Source organism: Zosterops lateralis (genome assembly GCF_965231275.1).
Source record: "Zosterops lateralis genome assembly, chromosome: 3".
NCBI lineage: Eukaryota > Metazoa > Chordata > Aves > Passeriformes > Zosteropidae > Zosterops > Zosterops lateralis.
The window spans coordinates 108,227,273-108,244,621 of record NC_139764.1 but is presented as its reverse complement, the minus strand read 5'-3'; the positions used below and the strand labels follow the sequence as shown (position 1 = coordinate 108,244,621).

At 40.9% G+C, this 17,349-nt stretch overlaps 1 protein-coding gene across 4 annotated transcripts in view; it reads right to left on the bottom strand.

Annotated features, from left to right (window-relative positions):
* Window positions 1–3,741: 3,741 nt before the first annotated feature.
* Window positions 3,742–17,349, bottom strand: part of CYP39A1 (cytochrome P450 family 39 subfamily A member 1) — a 28,793-nt gene continuing 15,185 nt past the window's right edge. For 3 of the 4 annotated variants that reach the window (XM_083856822.1, XM_083856821.1, XM_083856820.1), the window contains exons 7-13: window positions 16,133–16,231; window positions 14,173–14,263; window positions 13,013–13,146; window positions 12,109–12,204; window positions 10,186–10,274; window positions 7,269–7,356; window positions 3,742–6,538 (exon numbers count right to left, since the gene is read on the bottom strand). In XM_083856822.1, the coding sequence (XP_083712948.1) occupies window positions 6,467–6,538; window positions 7,269–7,356; window positions 10,186–10,274; window positions 12,109–12,204; window positions 13,013–13,146; window positions 14,173–14,263; window positions 16,133–16,231 (669 nt within the window). In that variant the 3' untranslated portion in view covers window positions 3,742–6,466. The remainder of the gene's footprint in view (window positions 6,539–7,268; window positions 7,357–10,185; window positions 10,275–12,108; window positions 12,205–13,012; window positions 13,147–14,172; window positions 14,264–16,132; window positions 16,232–17,349) is intronic. The other variant, XM_083856819.1, reaches the window with a different exon arrangement.

Genomic DNA, 17,349 nt, shown 5'->3' with positions numbered 1-17,349 from the left:
CCTGGATGTCTGAAAAACCTGAAGGAAAATGTCAGCTGAATTTACAGCTGAATTGGGAAAGGGGGAAAAAAGAGCACTATTGAAGTTCCTAGGGAGGATGGAAACAGTAAATGGAAGACAAAAAGAAAAGATGAAGCAGGGCCTCTAGTCTGATTCTGCCCTGTGAGTTCTCCAGGGCCACCTTGGGGAGCAGCCTGGTGTGCCATGAATGTTCAGCCAGCCCACCAGGACATCCATGGCAGTGCACATTCCCAGGCTGTGACATCCAATGGCATGGCACCTTCCCAGGCTGTGAGAGCCCAGCAGGCAGGACAGCCCCAGCTTCCAGCTCCTTTGCTGAGCTTCCACCTTTGACCCCTGTACAAAGATGCCAATGCTGCAACATCTCTGTGTGGAGGGATAAATGTTCCTTCCCACTTGTGGGTATGGCAGCTCAGGGCAGATGTGATTGCAACAAATCACCTGGATTTGTCCTGGCTCATGGATGTGTAGGGAATTCATTTCCTACAGACCCACACATGCCTGAATGTACAACTGTGCATGTGCACAAAACCTCTGAACCAGGCTGCAAGGCCAGAATCTGCTGGAAAAATTTAGCTGGATATATTGATTAATAGCCAAAGGACAGAATAAAACCGTCTCCTGCTGATTCAGGCCTCTTTATTATTTTAAGGAACAACTAGATCATTGTGATGAAACAGGCTTTTAACAAAGTGGTGCTTGATTTCACTTCATGGTAAGCAAAGACCAGTTGCCAGGTTTTTAGCTAGTCAAACATTCCTTGGTTTATTTTCCCAGAAAAAGGAACTTCAAACCTCAGCTTTAATGCCTGAAAACGCCCTAGTAATTATCCCTTTTTATCTGCATATTATTCCAGTTCTATAAACAAGCTTAAAATAGTAAATTATAGTATTAAGATTTGGGCAGAAGAGCATCAAAGACAGTATCTTCAGCTCTAGTGAATTATTTAAAGAGCAGAACTCTGAATATCTCGTGTTGCTTATTCGTTTTAACCTGGGAATCACATTCAGGGCGCCATGTCATGATACTGGAAATCACTTGATTTTCTTCTGGTGTCAAGCAAACAGAAGGATGCACTTAATGCTTTTCTGAGCATTGATGGTCTTCAGAATGAAGGTCAGATAAAAAGCCAATGCCTTGAAACTGCCTGTGTGTCTGTGTCAGCAGTTAGAAAGACCAACACTATGAACCCAGGGTGTTTAATTGAAAGGAGTCAAATCTACCAACCACTGAGACCTTTGAGGGGAAGGTGTGACAGAGCCCCATCTTCAGCTTGGGTCCTGCTTTAGCAGTGCAAGACCCCACATTGAGAGTAGTTTGAACATGCAGTGCTGAGGGACCACAGCCACAGAGCCTCTCTTGGCTCTTATTTGGGTCAGATCTTCACAGAAATCACTGGTAATTCCCTCTGAGGAAGGACACAGGAAAAACGGAATTCCAAGTCTTTCCATTTCCTAATTATGCTTTGTAAAGAACATAAAGATCCTCTTTAGGTTTAGAATTCTATGCCCAGCTGTGATTACATGAGTATTATGCACTCAGAAAAAGGTGTTTCCTGCCTTTGTCGACTACCTAGAAGTTGCTTTATGGAAGCAGAATGGCAATAAAGATAATTTAGGTGTTCAGACTCTCCTGGTTTATGTTTTGCAGATTCCTGAAAAGTAATGAGGTTGCCTTCTCCTCCTCTTTTCACCCTAGGAATGCACACACTCAAAAGCAAGAGCTTCTATTTTGGAAAAACGGGCAAATTTGTTGTCAGGACTATTCATATAGAAACGTCATTTCAGTGCTTGGTAAAAATTCCATTTCCTCATCTGCAGTTCTGCCTCATTCCAGGTAGGAATCTGCTCATTTTCATTTCAGTCCTGTGCAAAGAGGCACAGCAGGCTCCAAAGGCACATCCACTATTGGAGAGCTCTGATCTCTCAAATATATCAGGAGCCATTTGCAATCACAGTCAGGGCTGTTACAGTGCTATTGATGGGAGATGTAGGATCTCCTCTCCAGCACTGAAGTTCTTGTTTTTGTAACTAAAATCCATGCAAAGCATCCCATGTGACAATCATTTGCCATCACTCCTCCCTCACTTGACTTTTTCAAAGCTGGAAAGATGATGTATGGTGTCTCTAGGGCAGGAGAAGTGCAGCTAGGAATGTTAGAGTATAGCTGTAGTTGCTACTCACAGGCAGCTGCCACTCAGCCTTCTAGATAATGCTCCTCCATGGGGGCTGGTTTTATGAAAGGAAGTTGTCTTTTTACTCAACAAGAAACTTGTCCATAGTCTTTAAATGCCAAGCTTTGCATTAAAAACCAAGTATTTCTGAAGACTGTGGGGTACAGCTGTTTCATCATCCTCTTAAAAACTGTGAATTAAAATATTTCTCCTGCGTGTTTTGACTGTAACTCTGCAAGTAGTGTAATTTACCAGTAGCACACATCAGGAAAACATGTAGCTCATCCAAAGCCTTCCAGACAGCCATTGCTATCAATAACCAGGCAGGAGTGCTGTGATGAGTGGGAGCAACACTTAGAGCTTTTAAGCCATACAGACTTTGCAGCATTGGGTAATTGTCATTATTACCCCAGTGTGAGGAAACAGGGATGAAGTGATTCACCCAAAGAGCACAGTGAGTCAATAGGGGAGCTGGGAATAGAGTGCAGAATTCCCTGCATTATCCATTGGAGACCTCAGATAATATCATTTCATAAATGCTGTATCTTTGTAAAGACTTCAGTGCTATAATTATCCTCCCAGGACTCTCATGGAAACAAGATATTTATAACTCCATTAAGCCTTTACTGGTAATTTTATGATCAAAGTGAAAAACCCAAATAATGCTGTGCCAATCAGTCTCATGTCCAATGTCATCCAGAATGGCCACATGATGAAAGCCTCTCCTTGGCTGTTGCAATTAAGTGCTTGCTATCTTTTGAATGCCTTTCCTGTGTCCAATTCCCCTTCTACCACATGGTGGACAGTGAGTATCTTTTGCACTGTGATGAGCCACGCATTTAGAATGTACCAAATAACTGGGAGAGATGCTTGTTGCCAACAAAGCCTACTGGTTTGGACTATAAATGCTTCCTAAAATCCTTTCATGTGTGACAGGTTCACCTAAAATGAGCAAAGCCACCTCAGTATTTCCACTAACCTTTGTATGTCCTTAAAATTGCAATGAAGATGCCAAGACTAACTGTAAACAACAGGTTAGGGACTGAGGCTTTTGGACCCTGGTTCAGCAAAGCACTTAAGCCTGTGCTTAAATCAAAATCCATTCTTATTCCCCAGATCCATTTTAAGTGTTTTTTTTAAGGCAAAACACATGCTTAAGTCGAGTTTTGCTTGGCACAGTGCTTAAGCCCAGCACAGAGCAAGGGCCTTAAAATTAATTTTTTTTTGAGGGGAAGTCATTATTTTTAGCCCACCTCTCAATGGCCACAGCACTATCTTTTAGTCCCTAGACAGCTATTTTGAGGAGGTGCATGTGCTAAGCCTAAACTTCTGGGTTCTCTGACAGTCAGTGGCACAGAAAAGTGGCTCAGAAAAGAGAAAGACCACTTGAAATACTTGACTTGAGAGGGGCTTTTGGGGAGGCTCATTAGAGGGAAGACTTGAAAGAAGTTGTGCTTATTATGGGAGGTGGTTGCTGATACTGTGGGTGATCTTTTCACTGTGCTGACTAGAGAAGATTCACTTACAAGAGGTCAACAATTTTAATTCAAAATGTTTTCACGAGTTTTATATTTCCACAGGAAATTCATGATTTCAGGGAAAATGTTTATACTGTCTTCAAAAGTAGCAAAAAATATTTGGCCTGGATGTGTTAGTTTCCTTATTTTTTTTCCCCTGAAACATTTATTTGAGATATAATTATTAAAGGAAAATTAATGTAACAGTTTTATTTCTCATTCCTCATAACACTAGATCTCCTGTCTCATTAAGACAACTCTTACCATTGTTTCACTGGCGTCAACACTATAATTTATCAGCCAGATCTGGCCTTTGGCACGTCTGGAGGAGGAACAATTACATTTTCTAAGATGCTTTTTGAGAGATGCTCCACTACTTTCCCTTGAACATCCACAGTTCATACAGAAGGTAGAAATAAAAAAGGTAGCTTGAAATACATTTATTTCTCTGTGGGCTTAAAAATCTTTGGCTTCTTACAGTCTTGTGGTAATGACATGGATAGAACTTTATTCTGACTTTTGCTACTGATATGCAGGACATCTTTCTAACAGCAGGGAGAGTCAGGTAAGAGGACAGATCTCCCATGGAAATTTGGCACTGCTGTATTTAAAGGCAGATTGGACAAGCACTTGAAGAAGAATAATTTAGATACTCTTAATCCACTTCTGCACAGGATATCGCGATGACCTTTTAATGCCCATTTAACCCTGTCCCATGGGAAAGTCTTCCCCTCCCCCAGAAACTTCTGGATTATTTCCAGGCAGAAGACCCCTTTTAGCTTTATCACTTGACCACTACATTGCTTTACTAATCCATCTCTCTTGTTTTTTTCCATCTTGGAAAGTACAGCGAGTGCCTGGAGCTGTCATCCACCACACAGGGCAGGGATGGGATCCCATAGTCAGGCCCACTTTTCTTCACCTCTGCCATGAACAGGTATTTCTTTCCTGCCAAAAGCCTGCACTTCTAATAATAATATGTCTCGCCTTTCAGGACTCATATTTTCATGGCTGATTCTTGACTAAATCCAGTAGCCCCATAGAGGTGAAGCTGCTGCAGCTCCACTCCCCTGGGTCCAGCAGACACATCCACAGATGTGTGAAATATGGATATGCCCTGATGGTTCCAGTGCCCAGCTCAGACAGAAACACTCAGCACTCAGACAGACACCAGTGGCCTCATCCTGCCCCTGCTCTGGCAGCGTGGGGTGAAGGTTTGTGAATGCAAAATATTTGTAAAAATCATCATGGAATCATAGAATGGTTTGGGTTGGAAGGGACCTTAAAGAACACCCAGTTCCAATCCCCTGCCATGGGCAGGGACACCTTCCACTAGACCAGGTTGCTCAAAGGCCCATCCAGCCTGGCCTTAAAATATTATGGTCATTTCCAAATTTTAAAATTAAAATATACACTTCCAGGTAATACCACAGATGAAATCCAAGGGAATGGCTTTCAGTTATGGAGGAGACACTGGAACAGCAATTAAGAGTGCAACTCTTGCACAGTTAACCATTATGAGCTAAATTAAAAGTTGGATGAATCATTTTTCAGACATATAAATCACTGAAGTTGTTCTATCCATCACGAAGGTAAGCCAACCATGTAATGAATTATACAATGTGTTATTTTCCTATGCATGTTTTTTCCCATAGTTTGTACTGTTGTTGAAAGTCTATTTGTGTGAAGTTTTGTATTTTTCTGCAAATACTTTTAAAATGATGAATAATCTTTTACTTATAAGACTAAAAATACATGCCAGCTATTATTGTATATGAAACCTGACAGCAGTTAAAGTGTTGGTATCTGAACTTATTTGACAGCTTCTTCAAACAACTTTTACTAAGTATTCTTTACAGGATTAAATATTCTTATATTTGTGCAATTTGTTCTATAATTCATGTGGTAGGGAAAGCAAAGTGTTCTAGATATTAGACAACAAGTCTCATGAGCAAGGACAGCTTTCCTTGCTATCACTTTTTATTGGAAGCCAAACATCAGGGTCAAACTTTTATTGCAAATTCATGCAAGGACCGATTCTGAATCCTGTGGAGCAAAATAAAGCTCAGCAGAAATTTTAGGTGCTCCAGTGGAACAAGATCTCAAATGCTTCCAATTTTTCCATTACAAATTCATTTTATTTGCAAGAAGTTGGCACTGGTTGTAGGCAGAGCAGGCCTGACCTTCACCTGCCCACACAGGCAGTGACACACAAGTCACCACAGTTTATCAGGATGTGGAGCTGATCCAGAGGTCTCTGCTCAGACTGTCCTGGATTTTGTGCACACTAGCATCAGGGAGCTCTTTTTTGTTACCAATGTGTTTTCTTAGCATGAGGCACCACTTTGGCCTTGGTTTGAAGCACCCTGCAGGAAGCAGTGACCTGGCCCAAGGGAGCTGCTTCTCCACTGGTTCTGGCACAGCCTCCACACAGGATTTCCAGACTCTGCAGCTTTTGGTCCTGAACGTTTGGTTGGTGAGTTTAGTTTATCAGGTTTGCAAACTCTGTGAATAACTGACCCACAAATTAGGAATGCAGCAGGGGAGCTTGGATTGAAGCACTGAGAGGTGGGCAGCCAGGGGGGAGCACAGGCACGACTGCACTGGTTTGGCACAGCACAGTGTACAGCATTGAAAGCTGAAATCAAGAACTCTACAGGCAGAGAACCTGTCTGAAGATGTGGGATTGGGAAGCAGCTCAGTGGTTCATCCATCCAGCCTGGGCTGGCAAAGAAAGGTCAGTGCTGCACAACTTTCATTCCCGGCATTTATACCGGACCTGTAATTGTCCCATGGGTTGCTGTGTCCCCACCAAATGTAAAGGGCTCTGAAGAAAGAAGAAAATCAGAAAAAACACTTCCGTTAGTTTAGTTAATGGAATTACCATTGTGCTTTATCATTTAGATATAAACAATCTTGCATCTTCAGTCTTAGAGAACCAAGACCAAATACCAAGAATTATTTCTTGGCTTTGCCAAAACCACCGAGTAGGGCCTTCATGGTTAATAAATTATTCCTGTCACTCTGTCAGGGTGGCACATGAGCTCTTAAGAAACACTTGCAGTTTTGAATACTTGCAAAATATTCCAATAATGAAGTGGAGACTGTGCCATTCTCCCTTAAGTGTAAAACCTTTCTGTGTCACAGTTGCTCATTCAGCCTTAACCTAATCATTTACCTTCCACCCCTGAATATGTAGTGGAAGAGTACTAGGAGTGTTACATGTGATTCCCTATTTTAAAGTATTAATGATCCTTTTCCATATTTACTGTTTTTCTGAGCAACAAGTATCAAATCTCTGGTAATGTTTAGGCAACGATGAGACAAAATATTCTTGTAAGCACTTTGTTGTATAGACAGGGCAGTCCTACTAACTGGAATTGCTGGAATTACTCTGGATTTTCTGAGTTAAAACAAAGATCAAGTTGTTCACTACATGTTTTATAATACTCCTCTCAAAATTTATGTAACCACAGTTGAGCATGGTTGTTCAGCTGAGCCTGATGAATGAAGGGTATAAAGATGGGGAATGCTACACAAGTGCCTGGATCTCATACCTCTTTTGGCACTGCATCCAACAGCACAAATTCATACTTGTACAGGAACAGCACAACGAGCAGCTGGATTTCCATGATCGCAAACCACCTGCAAGAAAAGGGAGGAAAAGAGTGGCCCTCCAGACTGACCACCACCTGTGTGTTACCATCAGGTAAGAAACAGGGTGTCTGACACATTCCACACTCTGTGCTTTCATTCTGCCTGGAAGTTTATCTTCCATAGGAAAACTGCTGTAGTTTGTTCAGGTTTGTTGCTTGGCAAAGAACACGAATGTGGTGGCTGCCCCTTCCTTCTGGTGAAACACTGGACTGACAGTATCCCTCTGACACCTATCTTAATCCAGCTCCTTATCACTATGGATTTTTCCACTGTATAAACATTTATGTTCTCCTAACACTTGCTGACTTGAAATAACTTCCTAGGAGTGAGAAGGCAGTTAAACAGAAAAGGCCATATGACTAATCATGCTATATAAAGTTATATAATGCAGCTGGGAGCCTGGTGACATCAGAGAGCAGTGACAGTGGGAGTTATTATTTAATGCATCAGCATTAGGATGCAGTAGGAGACCCAAGGGCATGATTTCTTCTTTCTGTAACACTCTCCCAAAGGTTTCTTAGGCCAGAGAAGATTTTGGATAGCTGCAGGTGAAATCCTCCAAGCCATTGGTTTTTAATTCTGATGTGTACAAGAGCTTTCTGCATTCACCACTGTGCACCTATGTGAGGTCATGGGATTACTCACTTGCAGAGTTTAGACATAAGTCTTAAATACTCAGTTAAAATAGTAATACCACCTTTCTCCTCTACAGAGAAATGCTGGGAAACCTGGATAAAACCGCTGGGGGAATTCACAGGGGAAGAGGATACATGACTGCACATGGAACTGGCCTGGCAGGTGTAGAAGGAAGCTAAAAAGCCTCACAGATCCAAGGTAACTCCCCCAGAGCCACCAGGGCCTGCACATGGAGCCACCCTGGGCTCTGGAATGGGAAGATCCTTGTTTGTTTCAGCACAGCTTCAGACACAAATTATCCCTGTGATTTCACAATGGAATCGCCTTGAGCTTTTGGTGGCCTTGGCTCAGGGGAATGCAGTGCAGAGATATTTTGATGGCTATTAGCCCAGTTCAGGTGGGATGTAGCCCAAGCTCCAAGCCTGCAGCACTATGCAAGGGTCTTTCCAGTCCCAGCTCTGTTTGCACAGCAGGACCCTGGACCCCAGTGCTTGAGGGGACAGCACACTCATGCAAGACAAGCACAGTCACACAGGCAATAACCACCAGGTTTGACCAAAGTAGTCAAACTGATAGTAATTTTTTTCTTTGAAGTAAAAATATGGCACAGAAATGGCTTTTTGGGAGCTCTTCCCACATCAGTTTGGTAGAATATTGGACAGGTAAGTTATTTGCTAACTTTCAGTTTGATTAGATTACCTTTTAATTTTATGTTGAACTTTTGCAATGGAGAAGTTAAATGTTTCATACATTTCATTTATAAAGCTCAGTACTGAAATAAATAAAAATGCATCTTAAACTTGAAATATTATTTCATTCAGTTGTATGAAGGAAATCTACAACCTGGAATCCTTGATACAACCCCTGATTTAATTTTCTTTTTTTTTCAAGATCATCACATTCTTCTATTACAATTATTGCTGAAAAACCTGAAGGTGTGTGTTACCATGTGGACTGCCAGAGGGTCTGAAAGGGCTTTTTTTGTCTCCCAGCAAGAAAAAGATTCTCCATCTGTTGTCTTTGTAGAGATGATATACTTTTCTTTCTAAACAAAAACTTATTTGAAAGATGTTATCAGAGTCCAGAGAACAGCCTGAACAAAGATATAGGTCAGGATATATAAACAAGCAGCTTTCAGAAACGTTGTTTTGCAGCTTTCCCTGTACCTGCAGATGCCTCTTGTGAATTTTGCTGTTGCCCTTGCTGAGAATGAGGCTGTGCTCAGATTTAGCTCAGGAATGTGGTACAAGCCACCAAGGTACAGCAGTGAGTGAGCACTTCCCTCTGGCAAGCCCAAATGGTGAAAGCAGTTTTATTCACTTTGCTCATGTCTTTAATGCCTCCACAAAGTTTATCTGGCACTAATGTCTAGCCTGCCATAGGGTGCAGATTCCAGAATGCAGATCCTCTGCAACACCCTCCAGATTGCCTGCTCCACATGGAACTTGAGGTAAAATTACTGGTCTTAAGGATTCTTGGTCACTTTTGTCTCAGAGGAGCCCAGGTTTTGAAGGCAGAGGGTTGAGCACAGAGATGTTTGAACACAGGAATGAGGAGCAGCTGGGTCCCTGGGACTTGTTCCAGGAAGAGGGACAACAGAGAAAACAGCAGAAGGAATGCAGGAAGTACCAAGGCTGGCATTGCTGGAGGAGTGAAATGAGACAGGATCTGCAATTTAAGCCATTATACAATTCTGTGTGCCCTAATGCAAAGACCAGATACAGAGAGGAGCCAGTTAAGATACCTGAAGATCAGCAGAGACGTCAGTTGCATCACAGAGGATCAAAAGAGAGTCTTAGACCTGAGAAATGTTTTGTAGGTTTGTTTAGAACTGGTTTAAGGCAACCTAAATAACTGTGTCTGTAAAATGGTGTGTTTGGAAGTGAAGCAACTCTCCCTTGATGAAAAGAAACCTTAGCAGGGGCAGAGACAAGCTGAATTTCCTTGATATCCCTTGATACACTGGTGTCAGATTCTGCCTGTTCATTGTGACTTCACCTGTCTTTTCCAGGAATGAAACCACTTTCAGGTCAGTTAAACAAGGTGCAGATGATGCTGACCATTAGGAGACTGACAAAGAGCAAAGCAAACACTTTATCTCCAAGAGTAAGAGAAGCCCAGCTCAAGAGAGTTGTTCTCTGCAGGGTTTGGGAATAAATAAACCCCAGCTGTTTCACTGACCTTCCTGGACACTGATGCTTCCCTCCTCCGAATGCCACAAAGCTGTCCAAGAAAGCATTCTTCTCTAAATTTGCCTCTTTCCAACGATCCTGTGGGAAGAAACTTTTTTTTTTCCAAATCAGCCTTATATAAATAAAGCTTAACTTTATTTCTGCAGGCTAAAAATGACCTTGGACAGCTAATCCTCAATACAAAGTCGCACTAATACCATTTTTTTTTTGCATTCAACCTGTTAATATTAGAGTCTGGATCCAAAAGTCAACACCAGATCAGGGAAAGAAATGAGGTTCCTGTTTGAAATACATTTAGGTGCCTTAAAATGCTGGAGAAGTTTTCAAAATTACCCCTAAAGCAATTTTCCTATACCTCCCTATTTCCTAAATCCTACATCTCGAGCTATTAAAATGCAACCTTCTCTTTTTAAATATATCTACAAATGCAAATGTTCAACCAGTACTGAGGGAAGCCTCAGCCACAAAATTGTGTCAGGACACACAAACAGCTCACACACATCTTGAACAAAAAAAAAAACATTTCTAAGACACTGCACAGACAAATGCGAGGTCTACGAGCTTTAACTGATGTAAGCCTATGTGTGAGATGGGTGATTCTCCACAAAAAACAGCTTGTCTGTACCCAGAGGGATCCCTGCTCCATCCTAAATTGCTTTGAGAGAAAAGGGACAGCACAAGAAACAAGGCAATATGGGCTGAAGTTTTGGTGAGTGACACTGAGAGAAGCAAATCTCATGACTGCTGGGTGACAAACTGTACCAGCCTCCACAAACTTGGTGCTACTCTGCCAAATAACACCCTGTCAAGCTTCTGGTGGTGAACTCCCCTGATGAAGCTGTCCCAGAGAAGACATAATCTTGCATTTTTCTATTTTAGGGGATTTCTTCAGCTAGGGCTCTTCAGAGCTTTCTGAGGAAGAAGCCCATCAGCACCAAAATCCAATAAAGAAAGATAAAAAAAAATGTCAGTGGTGATGAAGTCAAGTCATACATTTGGAATGATAATGTCCATGGGGTACTCATCTATTCCTCTTGAAAAAAAGGGAGAATTTCTAAAAAATGAACTGCTGCATCAGTTTCAGCTTCAGATTTCAAAGAAGCAGGAATTGTTAAAAGGGATTTCAAATTGGGAAGAGTTTGCTAGAAGGGAAGTTTTGTTTAGATTACTCCTTGATGTATTTCTATAAAAAAGACAAACTGTTCTATATTGGATGGTGCTAAAAAGAGCAGTTACAAGCCTGCCCACACAGCCACCTGCAGTGGAATAATAATCAAGAAACTAGATTAACTACTGAATTAGCAGAGATAATACCTACAAGAAATCATCCGACAGGGAGAGGAGAATACCTGGAATCACAGATTGGTTAGGTTGGAAAAGACCTCTAAGATCATCACATCCAACATTAACCCAGCACTGCCAATTCACCACTAAACCACGTCCCCAGGCACCATACCTACACATCTTCTAAATCCCTCCAGGGATGGTGACCCTATCATTTTTCTGGGCAGCCTTTCCCAATGCCTGACAGCTCTTTCAGTGTAGAAATTTTTCCTAATATCCAAACTAAACCTCCCCTGGCACAATTTGAGGCTGGTTCCTCTCACCTGTCAGTTGTTACTTGAGAGAAAAGACTGACCCCCACCTGGCTGCAGTCTCCTTTCAGGGAGTTACAGAGAGTGATAAGGACAGGATCAAAGTGATATAAAAGTAGTACCATATTACCTGGAATATGTCACTGAATTTAAAGGTCTTTTTTATTCCTACAGGCTCCTCCTATATGTTCACATCTTCTCTGTATTCAAGGCCATTCTCAGCCAGATTTAGGCACATTTGTCCATATGCTTTTATTGGACAATAAGTGAAGGGGAGAAAAGACAGCAAAATATCCACACTAAGAGTCACAACTTACAGGTTTGAACATTTCTGGGTCAGGAAAATATTTTGGATTCCGGTGCAACCAATATGGTGACAACATCAGCATGTCACCTGCAGGGATGGTGAAATTCTGAAGAGGAGAAAAATCTCATAAGAAAAGAGCTAAAAACCTCACAAAATAGTCCTTCCTTGGTACTTCTCATCCTGAGGAAAGACAAGTGAAGGTGATAAAACCATGGTGGCTATATTACATGTTTGAAGTTTCTTCTTACTGTTGCTATTTTTTTTGATAAAACTTAAACAGTGGGGAAGGTAGAAAGATTATTTGTGTTCTTATTTGGGGTTTTTTTAGGTATCAAAAGATTAGAAACATTATTTCTGTCTTTCCTGCTTCTTGATTTACTATGTGAGCTGTTTTCTTTTTTCTAAATATTTTGTTAAACACTTCCTATGATGCAAAGAAATTCAAAGAAAGTCTTCTATGACAGTAGGTATTAGTAATTTGATCAGTAATCTTAAATAGTCATGAGCACTGATTCCTTAAGAGTGTAGCTTTTTTCCCAAACATTTCTTTGCAAGATTCCTGAATGCTGACACCTCTCTGCTGAATGGTAGTGGACAGAAAGGAGTCTTATCAGTTACTAAAATATGCTTCCTTCTATACTTTGTTGTGTCTGATTCCTTTTTTATATGCCACCAGTATCTGTAGTTCAATTCAATCTTAAATCAATTCAAAATCAAAGGCAAGACTGTAAGCTGGAGAATTCAAACCACTCGTAAATTAATGATGATGAATAAATCTATTAAATATATATATATATGTGTGAGGCTGGGGAATCTATCTACCACTGTAATTTTACCCAGATCTATCAGGAGGACCCTTTCCAGACAAATCACACAGCATCCTTTGGGAAAAAAAAAAAAAAACAAAACCTCACCTTAATTCTAATTGGGTTTATGACTTTCTTGGTGATTGCACCTGGAGACCTCAACCGTATGGCTTCCAAAGTGCACCATTTAATGAAAGGGATCTTCTTCAGGTCCTCCTCAGAGACTTCCAGTTTATCTTTACCTGTTATGGAGTGAGAAAGAAGAGTCCATGTAAAAATTGTATTTCATACTTGTTTTGATACAGGCTGGCACAGTCTTGCTTTAGGACTCTGGGTGAAATACTTCAAGACTTAAGGCATTATTTACATCCAAAAAATGTGTTTATATTTCAAAGTAAATAAATGGACTCAAATCAGTAAAATTTAAAAAAAGCCACTGATCATAATTCAGTAACTCTAAAGTAGGTGTAGATATGGTGTTAGACAGAAGGGGACAAACAAAATCATGTTGGAAGTTAAAAGTCTTCAGAGTTTTTCTGTGCTTTCATGAGACACTGCATGGAAATCTCAGGGGGCTGTAGGCACCAAGAGAAGAAGCCATGGCTGAGGTCTTGGGCTCTGTTAACACTTATAAATGGAACAAGGCCAGGAAAAAGGCTTTGTGAATTTTCTTTATTGGTTAATTACTGACAAGTTTCTTGATACAGTTTTGACTCATGTCAACAAAGAGTTTAAAACTGAAAGTTTAACACTGGTCTAAAGGACTGCATACGGGAACAACTGCTCCCAATAGGTGGCTGCTTTTTGAGGGAAAGAGGTTACTCATGTGGGGGGAACCACGCTGGAAAAAATTGCCTCTGATGACAGAAAAGGAAGAGTTCCTGGCCTGTTTTTTTCCATTAATAGCTGTAACTGGTGAACAGCACACCATGAAAACCACCTGAACTGAAAGACCTCCTCTGACCCTATTGTAGGTGCCTGGGAAAAGCACAAGACTAGGAAATACAAATCTGAGTTTAAATTACAGGAATGAAAAAATGTACTGTTCCTTTTCCTAGATTCTTTCTGCTAACATCAGAGGTGTTTTTTGCTTAAAAATATGTCTTGGGCATATACTGAGTAAAGACCTGAGAGCTGGACTCTGCAATCAGTAGCACCCTTAGCAGGAACAGTCATTGTTCCCAGCCACTGACCAAGTGTGCCCTGTGCTGGGCCAACACAGGATAAATCACTTCCAGCTTCCAGAAGGACAAAATTAGATTTATTACCTGCTTTGCCAAAAACAGAAGCCAGGTCTTCCATGACTTTCTCATAAATGGCAGGATTAGAGAGTATGAAAGCAAGGGTCCAAAATGCAACCTAAACAGAGATGGAAATCCTTGAATTTAGTGACATGGAACAGAATGACAGTATCTTTTTAGCAAATCACGGAGGCAGGTGAAAACATTTGCAAATTTTTTGTATGTGCCTGTTGTAGTTGAGATGCATGGGGAGCTGTGCTTCCTGGGTAAATCTATATCTAAGGGCTCAGCTCCTGGGAGATTATGTCTAGTCATCTGCTGTGTACTTATCTTTAGTGAACATTATATAGTTTTGGCCTTGAGCTTTGAAACACAGAATCCTTTATTTTCAAATAACTAGGTGTTAAATGAACTACTAAATCATTGTGCATGATTAGTTTTAGCTGCAGGAATTAAAAAACATCAGACTAGCATTTGCAGAAATGAGGTTAAATAATTTGCAGGGCATTGTCATAGTGAGTCACACTAAAATGTTCAGGAAAAGTTTTAATAAACAGCAAAACAAGGAGTAGTATATCCCCTTTAGAAATAACTTGCTAACTGATTATGCAATGAAGTTGAAAATCAAGAAATTTAGGAAAGGAGCAAATCCTCTTAAGCAGGATGAAACCAGAAGAACTGGCAGCAATGCCAGGAGTCTCTCTCCTCTTGCTGAGCTAGCGGGAGGTGCAGCCTGCACACAGATCTGGTCGTGGGCCATCTGTGCTGGTGAGGGATGAAACTCTGACTGTTTTTTCCCCAAACAGACTGATATGGATGCAGCCCTCAGTCTGCAAAGCAAATCTTACAGCTTAGCTTTCCTGTACAGCACTTGGACACTGTGGCTGCACTCCATGGGCTAAGAAGGGATAACTGAATTGTTGCAGATAAAAGGGTTTAAAGTGCTTGTAAAAAATGCCCTTGGAAGGTGAAAGGCCTTTTCTTTCGTCATTCCATTCCCCAGAACAGTGGTTGTGACTATTCTGAGAAACAGAAAAATATCTGTATGTCTATTTACAGCTGAATATTACAGAAGTAAGTGTTGTGGAAGGAATGTCAGTTATCCTGATAACAGACAGCAGGCTATGCCTCCCACTTACGCCAACACGTGAATCCACAGAAACCTCACTGAAATGGATGAATTTTCCTTAGGCTAAACTGCAGTAATATCCAATCTCCAAAAACATAGATATATCTGTTAGGGGAACATATAAAAATAACTCACTATCATGTTTTTCTAAATCACATCTGTAATGAACATAACTGTGCTGGAAAGAGCTTAGTCGTCATGGTAAATAAAGGATGTTTTTGCTGCTATGGATTTTTCATCTGAGAAATTCCTATAAATGTCTCTGGTCAGCCTAAGCTGTGTTAGATATATTGGGCTTGTTAGCATACTTATATCAGTATCATTAATCCAGCAAATTCTTTCCTAACACAGACAAAACTTAACGCTCTAGAATCAAACTATTGCTTTTCTTCCACTGGCATTTGTACAGCAGATCCCCTAAAAATGAAAGAGAAAAAAATCACTTGAGGGTTTACACATAGATGAAGTTACTCTATATTATGCTTTTGATATTCTTTACAATTGGTAACACCAGGATATCTGAAATAGTCTTTTCTATAATACAGCCTCAGTGCTTCGAAACAGAGTTAAATGCTCTTCACAGCTTAAGACTGTGATCTTAATAGCTGTGAGGCTTATGTTCCTGAAATGTTATGACAGGGGACAACATAATTTAGGAAAAATACAAGAAGAGCTTTTCTTGTCATTGCTTCTGTGACATTGCAGCCTGAGTATATTTGCAGTGATGCATGTGGGCGTGATAATCCCTTCTTTGGAATCCATGGAGTGTGTGTGACCTCTGCTTCAAAGCCTTTCCTTCCCAAATCCAGGCTTTGGAACAGGAGAGAGAGAAGGTGTTTCTGTAGCTGATGTACTTACAGGCACAGCATTTGCTTGAGCAGCCCAGAGCATCAGGAGACCATACTTGGGAGCTAGATGTTTTCCCTGCAAACTATCCAGGAGATGTTGTAGAAGTGTCTGTTAAAAATAAAAGAAAATAATCTGTATTTCCAAGAATATATTAAAATGTACTTTGGGGCAGAGCTTACTAGAACTCAAGGAACAGTTTCTCAAAGAGAAGTAATGTTAGTTATGGCTTTTTTGGAAGGCACAATGTAGAAATGACAGTGAGACTCACATAGGCAGAGGGCCAGGAGAACTCAGTGCACCACATGAACCCCTCCTGAATACTTTAACTGCTCTCCATTTTGTTAAAGTTTTAGAGGATTGGGTTCCCTCACTGCCCATGAGCTTGTATGTGGAAGAAAAAAAAAATTCTAGTCCCTGCTCTACACCTCTGCTTTAAAGAACCTGAAAATGGGAATGAACCAGTTGAATTAATGGAAATGATGAAAATGGTCGCTCTGTCCATGCCAAAAAGGTGCTTGTTATAAAGAGACGGTCTGACACATCAGCAAACTCCCTAGTTTCAGGCACTTTGTTGGTGACCTAAGCAGTGACTTCAATGGGCTGATATTATTTGAAACTATAGCAACTGTGTAATGTTCTAGGATCAGCTTTTGTTTATAGTATTTTCTTAAATACAGGGCAACCATGCACTTGAGGCAAAGCTTCCTGCCTACTTTTCAGAGGGGAAAAGGCTGACCTTGAATAAAAAATGGCTGATTTTTTTTTTCAAATTCCCATCCACTCTAAGACACCAAGTTTGTGCTTCCTACTTCCTGCACCTTCTTACCTCCCACCAGCTCCTCTCCAGCCTTCTCTTTCTTTCTGCTTATCTGGTTTATTTTATTAAAGAAATTGTGGTATGTAAAGCTTTTGAAGTCTAAATAAAACCTATTTTGTTTGATGATCTGTTCTACAACCATTTGATAGATCAAAATTCCCAGGCCAGTCTGCCGTCACATTTGTCAACCCTATCGGCAGAATTCCTGCCAGAGCTAAGGAGAATAACCAGGGGAACAACTTATCTCAGCTTTGACACAATCAATATTTAGGGTACTTGGCTCCCAATCCAGTAATCTGCTATTTTCTACCAGTCTGGCTGTTGAAGGATCTGCTCACTCTGCACCAGGGTTTATAAATAGCACATGTGAGGTTTTGAGGTTTCACAGCACGGTGCCCTCAGATAAACA